At 42.6% G+C, this 9,684-nt stretch overlaps 1 protein-coding gene across 1 annotated transcript in view; it reads left to right on the top strand.

Moving 5' to 3' along the window:
- Positions 1-10: 10 nt before the first annotated feature.
- DNAH3 (dynein axonemal heavy chain 3) overlaps positions 11-9,684 on the top strand; it is a 240,635-nt gene continuing 230,961 nt past the window's right edge. The window contains exons 1-2 of the mRNA XM_061152967.1: positions 11-149; positions 5,163-5,212. Of these exons, the coding sequence (XP_061008950.1) occupies positions 125-149; positions 5,163-5,212 (75 nt within the window). The 5' untranslated portion in view covers positions 11-124. The remainder of the gene's footprint in view (positions 150-5,162; positions 5,213-9,684) is intronic.

Below are 9,684 nucleotides of genomic sequence, written 5' to 3'. Positions count from 1 at the left end.
GGCTGCCTGCTTCAGCGTTTTGGAGCTTCCGGGAGAAACCCGAGCGAGGAGCACGTGAGGAAACTAAGGCTCAGAGAGAGTTGCCCTTCCTACATTCTTGGCTTGTAGTGAGGGTGCCCCGGCCATGTCTGAGACAGGTGAACTGGCAGGTATGAATGGGTTTTCACAGGGTCTTAGGGCTTCTGCCTAAATACCCTGAGCTACCTCTTCTGGAAGCATCTCTGGAGCTCAGGACAGACAAGTGATGAGACGGTTCCTTGACTGAAAGGTTTTCATCATTACTTCTCAAATGCAAATATCATGAGCCAATGAGATCCTTAAAAACTCTGTTAGGTTAGTATCTCCATTTTATACATGAAAACGTCTAATCCAGAGCCGGAACGCATGTTCCCTGACCTGAAATCCAGCCCTATAGCAGGGTTTTTCAAGGGGCAGCGCTGTTGACATTTTGGGCAGAAAAGTTGTGTTGAGGGGACTGTCCTATGCGTTGTAGGATGTTTAGCAGCATACCTGACCTCCAACCAGTAGATGCCAGTAATACTTTCCTTCCCTGCAAACAACCAAAAATGTCACCAAACATCAGCTAATGTTCCCTGCATAGATGTCTAGGTTGGGAACAACTGCAGTAGAACATACTGGTGAAGACAGTGAACCGGGCCCAACAATCCCAGACTCTGGTCCCAAGTCAGACTCTTACTTGGAGAGAAGGATAGACTCGAGTAATTGGTCTGCTACTGCACAGTTCTCAGGTTCCGTCCATCCAGGGACATGTACTGATATATTTTCATCTGTGACCTGTGTCAGTAGCCATCTGGAGAATAGCTCTTTAAGAAAGAGAAAAGCAATCACAGGGTTGTCGTGAGGACTGGTGCAATAATGGCTGTAAAGAACTTAGCACCTATCAGGAACATGGGAGGAGCCCAAAAATATTTAATGTATTGTGCTTTTTTAAACCTATGTTTTTTCAAGGTTATTTGGTTTCTTTTTTTTTTTCTTTTTTCTTTTTTTATTGCAGTATAATTAGCATATAACATATGACATATAAGTATTAGTTTCAGGTGTATGACAATGATTCAGTGTTTGTTTATATTGCAAAATAACCATCACAATAAGCATAGTTAACATCTGTCACCATATACAGTGACAGAATTTTTTTCTTGTGATGAGAGCTTTGAAGATTTACTCTATTAGCAACTTTAAATAGGTGATACAGTTTTTACTTCTTTCACTGATTTTGCCCATCCATCAAGGATGTATAAGTTCTACCAACTAATATTTCTAGAAATAGTCAGGCTAGTGGATTGAGAAATAGGCTTAGGGTATATAACAATAATAACCTAAAGGATCCTGCTCTAACTCCTAACTCTGCAAGAGCCTAAGAAAGGGAGAAGCTAGGTGAAGATAGGAGGTGATAGGAGGACCAACAGATGTGTCCCTAAATTTTTACGTTTCAAGCAGTTCTTTCTGGTTTCATGCCTTTTGTTCAGCTGAGGTGTGATGGTTGCCCCACCCAGGAAAGGGTCGGTTATATATATATATATATATATTTTTGTTTTGTTTTGTTTTTTTGTTTTTTTTTTAAAGGGTTTTTTTCTTTTAGAACATAACTGAACCCCTCCTTCCCTGTTGGGTGTTGCTTTGGAAAGCTGAAGTCAGGCCTCCATTGGAAATTTTGTTCAAGGATGCCATCTAGGGGTGACTCTGTGAATCTTCTAATTCCTTCCACTCCCATTTTTGCCCAGATAGATTTTGCTTTTCCTTGTTTGTTGGCTGACTCCTGTACAACACTATATATTCCCTGATGGTGGGAATCTTAGCATCTATTTGTAACACAAGGACTTGGCTCTTGCTGTTATGGTTCAATCAAATAAATCCATGTGCAGCTTCTTCTACACCTTTCCAGAGTTACTTACCCTGGCTAGCAACTATTTTCAGACTCAGTAATGACCTGCCAGAAGCACTGGATCCTGAATTAGAAATGTGTGAAAAATTCCAGCAATAGATTGAGACTCTAAACTGTTAACAAAGATGAAGACAACCTAGAACCGAGCTGACCTCTTCTCCCATGTTGCCAGATTTAGCGAATACAGGACACCCAGTTCAGTTTGAATTTCAGGTGAGCAACAGATAACTTTTTCATATGAGTATGTATGGACATCCTGTATTTTATCTGGCAACCCTGTATGCTTGAAGTTAAGGGATTTAAGGCCTGCATCCTCACTTGGAAATTACTGATCAGTAGATTAAGTCAGCAAACAATTCTGGTGCTAGTGAGGTGGTCTGGGTTAGAGGAGGGGTGATGGAATTTTCATTCTCTTTGGCAGATATTTTATTTATTTTCTATCTTCCTTCAGACTACATGTGGGCTTTTAGTTAAAACCATGGAGCAGATACCATAATCAAGTTCCAGCTTTGCCACTGGCCTAGCTGAGTAGCTATGGGCAAATTAACCTCCCTGTTTCTCAGTTTCCTCAGTTATAAAACTTGGGATAATTGTATTTATATTCTCAAATTGTTGAGAAGATTTGGAAACATGATGCTCATTAAGTGCTTTCCACAGTGCCAGCAGCTGATATATATCGAGAAATGAAAGCTATGACTATTACTTTGATGTTTTTGTATACACATAGACTTAAAGCCTTAAAGCACAATTTCAGAAGGAGGCATGTTCTCTACTCACCCACAAGGTCATGAGGTTCATGGGCTCCCTACCAGGCCCTTTCTAAAGTACTTCACTTTGTTGGGTTACAGCTGCTGGGTTTTTTTTGTGAGACATGGGGTTTCATATCCTATTATAGGAGGCCTAGTAATAACCCCATTTCTGTCTAAAGTCTCAAACCCTTTCACTGGCTCATTTATTCTAAACACTATTTGAAACTGTTATGTATACTTTATGGTAGAGAATGCAAGTGTAAGGAATGAGGAGCCTCAAGGTTATTTTCTAAGTATGGAAAACCAAACTTGAGGAAGAAGTAAGAAGGAGAAATAGAAGTACTTCTTACTATATGATGCTCATCATAAGATCTAGAAATGTTTGTGTTCTGGGCAGGCACTTTATGGAAAGAACACTGAACTCTGAAGTCATAAGGACAGGGTTCAAATTGTGTCAGCAGGACTTGTGAGTCCTGGCAACTTGGATAAGTTGTATATCTTTCTCAGTGTTTGTTTCATCAATCATAAAATGGCAACATCATGGAGTTTGGGGGGAAATTGAGTGAAAAACAGATGTAGAAGCATGTCTCCCAAAAAGAGCTCAGTAAATTGAATTTGATTTTAAAAGAATTTTGAAAGTGACCACTTAACATGTGCTTTGAATGTCTGTGTGCTCTGCTTAGTTATTCAGTTGTATCTGACTTTTTTCAGCCAGGGACTGTAGCCCACCAGGCTCCTCTGTCCATGGGGATTCTCCAGACAAGAATATGAAGTGGGTTTCCATGCCCTCCTCCAGGGGATCTTCCCAATCCAGGGGTTGAATGGCATAGGAGTTAATCATGTCTTTCATGTGTGAGCGTATATGTGCATGTGTTTCTGTGTTTATCATGAGAGTGATGTTTAGCCACATTTACAGACTGCCTACTGTGTTGAGTGACCAAACTGTCCCAGTCTGTCCAGGACTAAGGGAGTTCCCAGGAAACTGGGACAAGTTGGTCATCCTTCTACTATGTGCAAATTGCTTTACAGGCATTATCTCATTAAACTCTCAAACCCACCTATGAGGTAGGTTGTCACATTATTGGCATTTTACATTGTAAAGGACACTTGGAGAGATCAAGCAGTTTACTCAAGCCACATAGCTAATTAATGGGAGGGGCAGAATCTGAACCCAGACCTGTATGACTCTTGGACCCAAGAATTTAACCGCCACTCTGTGTGCATTGGGCTTCCCTTGTGGCTCAGCTTGTAAAGAATCCGCTTGCAATGTGGGAGACTTGGGTTTGATCCCTTGCTTGGGAAGATTCCCTGGAGAAGGGAACAGCTACCCACTCCAGTATTCTGGCCTGGAGAATTCCATAGACTGTATAATCCATGGGGTTGCAAAGAGTCGGACACAACTGAGCAACTTTCAGTTTTCTGTGTGCTTTTCAGTTCAGTTCAGTCGCTCAGTCGTATCCGACTCTTTGCGACCCCATGAATCGCAGCATGCCAGGCCTCCCTGTCCATCACGAACTCCCGGAGTTTACTCAAACTCATGCCCATCGAGTCGGTGATGCCACCCAGCCATCTCATCCTCTGTCGTCCCCTTCTCCTCCTGCCCCCAATCCCTCCCAGCATCAGGGTCTTTTCCAATGAGTCAACTCTTCGCATGAGGTGGCCAAAGTATTGGAGTTTCAGCTCCAGCATCAGTCCTTCCAATGAACACCCAGGACTTATCTCCTTTAGGATGGACTGGTTGGATCTCCTTGCAGTCCAAGGGACTCTCAAGAGTCTTCTCCAACACCATAGTTCAAAATGTGTGCTTTTAGACTCCTCCAAGGCACAGCCTCTAATTGCCTGTCACCATCTGGATCATTGCTAAACACCCTCCCACCTTCCTTTCTGTCACCAAAACTTCCTGCTGCCTAGATGGCCTCCAGCAAAGGGAGAGACCTGGACACAGAGCTGAGTCAAGCCCAGTCTTGTATCGGGGCACAGCAGAGGCCCCTCCTTCCCTAGCAACAGACGCTGAAGCCTGGTGACTGGCTCCAGGACCTGGGTACAAGCTCCTCCAGTGTTAAAATAACCCGAGAGGAGGAGGAGAGAAGGATTCAGGCCCCAGAGGGATAGTTTGGTGAGTCGCTGCCTCCCCCTTCTCTGTGTTAGCGTGTGACTCTGCTTCAGATTTTCCTCTACGGTGAACTCAGTGTCTTCCTGGAAAAGTTCAAGAGAAGGGCCACTCAGTGGAAGGGAAGTGCGGCCTTTGCAGGAAGCCACAGCACAGAGCTGGCAGAACCCCAAGGCTGCTGTTTCATTCTCCAGCTTTCCCCTCTCTTCTCTGCTACCAAGAAACTGCTCAGTGGGCTGAAGTCTATGACCTCAGAGAGGCAGCCCCATGAACAGAGCTTTCAGAACATCTGTAAAGTTCCATCATCTGTGACATCCCCATTATGCTATACGGAAGTGTGAATCTCAGAGCCACTGATAGAAAAGAAGCTGAGAGAGCTCATTGTTCCTTTTTTTAATAGGTCCAGTTAGAATGGACAACATGAATGACACAGATTGCTCATCACAGAAGGTAGGCGTGAATTTTAGAGTGTGTTTCTTATTTCGTTCAGTTCAGTTGCTCAGTTGTGTCCAACTCTTTGCAACCCCATGGACTGCAGCACAACAGGCTTCCCTGTCCATCACTAACTCCTGGAGTTTACTCATACTCATGTCCATCACGTCGGTGATGCCATCTAACCACCTCAGCCTCTGTCATCCCCTTCTTCTCCCGCCTTCAATCTTTCCCAGCATCAGGGTCTTTTCAAATGAGTCAGCTCTTCGCATCAGGTGGTCAAAGTATTGGAGTTTCAGCCTCAACATCAGTCCTTCCAGTGAATATTCAGGACTGATTTCCTTGAGGATGGACTGGTTGGATCTCCTTGCAATCCAGAGGACTCTCAAGAGTCTTCTGCAACACCACAGTTCAAAAGCATCAATTCTTCAGCGCTCAGCTTTCTTTATACCTGTAATATTTTCAGCATGTAGGGAATTTGAAAGTGGGTAGGAAGGAGGCATTTCAATCACAAACCAATAGCCGTGTTAGATCTCCTTGACCAAGCATGTGCATGCCTGCATGCTCCATCCCTTCACTCATGTCTGACTCTTTTCAACCCTATGGACTGTCCCCACCAGGCTCCTCTGTCCATGGGATTCTCTAAGCGAATATACTGGAATGGGTTGCCATGCCCTCCTCCGGGGATATTCCCAACCCAGGGATCGGACCCATGTCTCCTGCATTTCCTGCATTGCAGACAGATTCTTTACCCACTGAGCTGCCTGGGAAGCCCCTGACCAAGCATGTATATTAATTATATTTTGTTGTGTCCTTGAATTATGCTTTGTGATGCATTAGACTTTTGGACATCTTTAGGTTTTGTTGAGAAAATTTCAGGAATAGACACCTTTCTTTCCCTTCCTTTCCAAGGCTACTAGATCATATATTTCATCCGACAGCTCCCAACACTGGATGTATGTAAGAATATACTGGGAGTCTCTTGAAAATATGGAGACTTGGCCTCACTCCCAAAGATTCTGATTCAGAAGGTCTGAAGTAAAGCCCTGCAATCTGTATTTTTAGCTAAGATCCTAGTGATTCTGCTGTTCCAGGTCCTCAAGTGAGCATTTGGGAACTGTTTCCATGAAAGACTTAAAAACATCATGTACAGTTAGAAATAAGACACCTGAAAGGAACAGATCTACCCAATCTATGTGGCAGAATCTTGATGGAAAAGCTAAGATCCATTAAGTTGCCATATATTGAGGTGTCCAGAGGAGCATTTTAAATCAAAATTTTGTAAAATTAAAGTGGATTTGTTGAGGGAAAAAAGTAAATTTGTTGACAATTACTGAGCCTACCCCCGAAGTGAAAACACGCTGCTATTTACCAGAGAGAACACTTAAGCATTAATATTTTTAACAAACTGTTCTGGGTATCCAAATAGGTCTTACAAATCTCCATCTCTTTCACCTTGAAGGGGCCACAGAGAGTTCTTAACCAAGTATGTTTAAGAAAACTCTTTTTGTTCTGTGAATTGACTTCTAGATCTGCTGGTCTTGTATGTGTCCCACGTGTGCCTGTTCCATGAACTGAGCTGTTTTCTGCTATCATGGTTTTTACAGTTCTATATGTATAAGTCTTAGTCTGTGCCTGTGAACCAGCTCAAAGTTTAATTTGTTTTTCAGAGGTTCTGCTTCTCTCCATTATGTTCTGCAAAATGCTCAAGGTTAGTTTGTTTTCTTGGAAAATGTTTTGCTTCTGCTGCAGTATTCTTGTCTGGAGAATCCCATGGGCAGAGGAGCCTCGTGGGCTACAGTCCATGGGGTAAAAAAGAGTCAGACATGACTGAAAGTGACTTAGCACTAGCACTTCCTTTATTATCCCCAGAATGGCTTTTCTCCTGGTATGATGACTCAGCTGCCTCTGTGTCTATCTCTTGGCTGACTAACTCTCAATATAGAGGGACATAAATATGTCTGACTCAAATCCAAAAACGAATCTATGGGCTTAAGTAACTGAGAAGTCCAAGCTGGGTCCTGGGGCCCAGATGATGTCACTGAGAGTCTTTCTCATTCTGGTGCTCTGCTTTATGATGGTTTTAGTCTAAGGAAAGCTTTTTTTTCCCCACATAAAGCAAAGATGGCTGTTTAGACTACCTCTTTCCCAATGGCTCTAGCAAAAGTATCAGAAACAACTATGATCAGCCCACCTTGGGTCACATGTCTATCCCCGAACCAATCATAGCATCTGGAGGAGAGAGTATTCTGATTGGCCAGACCTGTATCACATGCTCTGGCCTGGATACAGGTGCTTGGACACTGTACAAAGTGGACTGAAATTGGAGTAGAGCCAATTATGTCCACTAGGGCTATATTCTGCCTGCTTTGCTAGTAAGAGTAACTTTCCAATATGTCTGAGGGCTGAAATCAGGTTTATCCTAACCATAAACAGAAGCATGAATGCCAAGACATCTCCTGAATAATATTAGTATTCTCCTCAACTGCAAAAGGTCAGGGTTTCTTGGTTTAACTACTCGTTCCCTCTCTTGTAACTTAAGATGTCCAAAATCTGTTTCTGTTTATTGTTTTTTAATGAAGACTTTTATTTGAAACAGATTTAAAAGCTAGGCCAAGGGAAATATTACCACTGACCATAAAACCCTCTTGCTTGCCAAGACAAAATGCAGGCAGCCCTGACTTATCAATCAGTATATGTTGTACATCTGAACTCCTGAAGGAAATCATGAACAACTTCATTTCCCGGAAAATACTATTGCAGGTATCTACCTTGGATGACCAGATTCCGTTCAAGTTGATGCTGAATTTTTTCATTTTGTTCACCTCTTAAGTGCAGATCTTAATACTAACTTCAGTAGTGAAAGAGCAGGCTCTTGGATGTGGTTGGTTGATTCTTAGATCCTTGAAACTGAGGTCAAGAGCTGAGAGACAGACATAGTGATTTAAATAGACAAAGCAAGTTCTCTAAGCAGAAAACAATAGGGTCATCTTGTTTAAGGTGGAGCCTAAGCAGCATGATTCTGTTAGTGGGTCTAATGCACCACAATTTTTGAAACCACTGAATTAGGCCATTAGATCAGTGAACCTATTATATTTTTTAAAATTCCCAGGCTCAGTATGCATTTTTTTAAGAGTTTGCAAGTTTTCTTTTAATTTTAAAATCAACACATTCTCAAAACAATTGCCATTTCCAATGTGTTGGGATGCAAACTAGTGTGTTTTTAAAAGCACCTCTTCATGGCCATATGGTCCTTACCTTACCATATGGTCCCATCACTCCATGGCAAACAGAAGGGGAAAAAGTGAAATCAGTGACAGATTTTTTTTTCTTCTTGAGCTCCAAAATCACTGTGGATGATTGCTGCAGCCATGAAATTAGAAGACGCTTGCTTCTTGGAAGGAAAGCTATGACAAACCTAGACAGCGTATTAAAAAGCAAAGACATCACTTTGCTGACATAGGTCCATATAGGCAAAGCTCTGGTTTTTCTAGTAATCATGGATGGATATGAGAATTGGACCATAAAGAAGGCTGAGCACAGAAGAAATGATGTTTTCAAATTGTGGTGCTGGAGAAGACTCTTGAGAGTCCCTTGGACAGCAAGGAGATCAAGCCAGTCAATCCTAAAGGAAATCAACTCAGAATATTCATTGAAAGGACTGATGCTGAAGCTGAAGCACCAATACTTTGGCCACCTGATGAGAAGAGCAGACTCATTGGAAAAGCCCCTGATGCTAGGAAAGATTGAAGGCAAAAGAAGAAGAGGATGGCAGAGGATAAGATGGTTGGATAACATCACTGATTCACATGAACTTGGGTGAACTCCAGGGGATGGTGAGGGACAGGGAAACTTGGTGGCTGCAGTCCATGGGGTTGTAAAGAGTCAGACATAACTTAGTGACTGAACAACAGCAAGAATAACAAAATATCCTACCTATCCCCTATGAACCTTAGTTTCAGCTAGAACTGGATATAAAAAATCTCATACATGCCTGGCACATAATGTTTGGAATAATGGCAGATGTTATTGTTAATGTGATTATTTTATGAGGTTGAGTCATCAGTGAGGAATTGGTTGGGGCATGGGGATGACAAACGTCTGACTCATTTACCCCCTACATGTCTACCTTCTGCCAGTTACCCTGCATGACTTAATTTGCTGACCCAAATAAATCTATCTAATAATGTCTCATCTTACACAAGAGTTCAGTCCATAGTCATTGCTTGAGGTGAAAAACCACAGAGCCAAAATTGCACTGGCGGCTTTCTTTAAACTACCTTTAAAGTACTGTATAGCAACATCTCTCAGTAAATCCAGCCCAGAGGTTTCCCTCCGCAGCCCCAGATGAATAGTTGTCTTGCTTCTAGGGGTTGGGTATAGGAAAGAAACTCAGGGCACCTCTCAACACGGAAGCCAGCTCTGAGGTGAAGAAGCACTGGGAACTGAGCGTGGCCATGGGGGCCACAGGTTCACCTCTGTCTGAGGCT

The sequence above is a fragment of the Dama dama genome, chromosome 10 (assembly GCF_033118175.1).
Source record: "Dama dama isolate Ldn47 chromosome 10, ASM3311817v1, whole genome shotgun sequence".
Classification (NCBI taxonomy): Eukaryota; Metazoa; Chordata; class Mammalia; order Artiodactyla; family Cervidae; genus Dama; species Dama dama.
The sequence above is the reverse complement of the archived record's forward strand: the minus strand, read 5'-3'. Positions and strand labels throughout refer to the sequence as shown.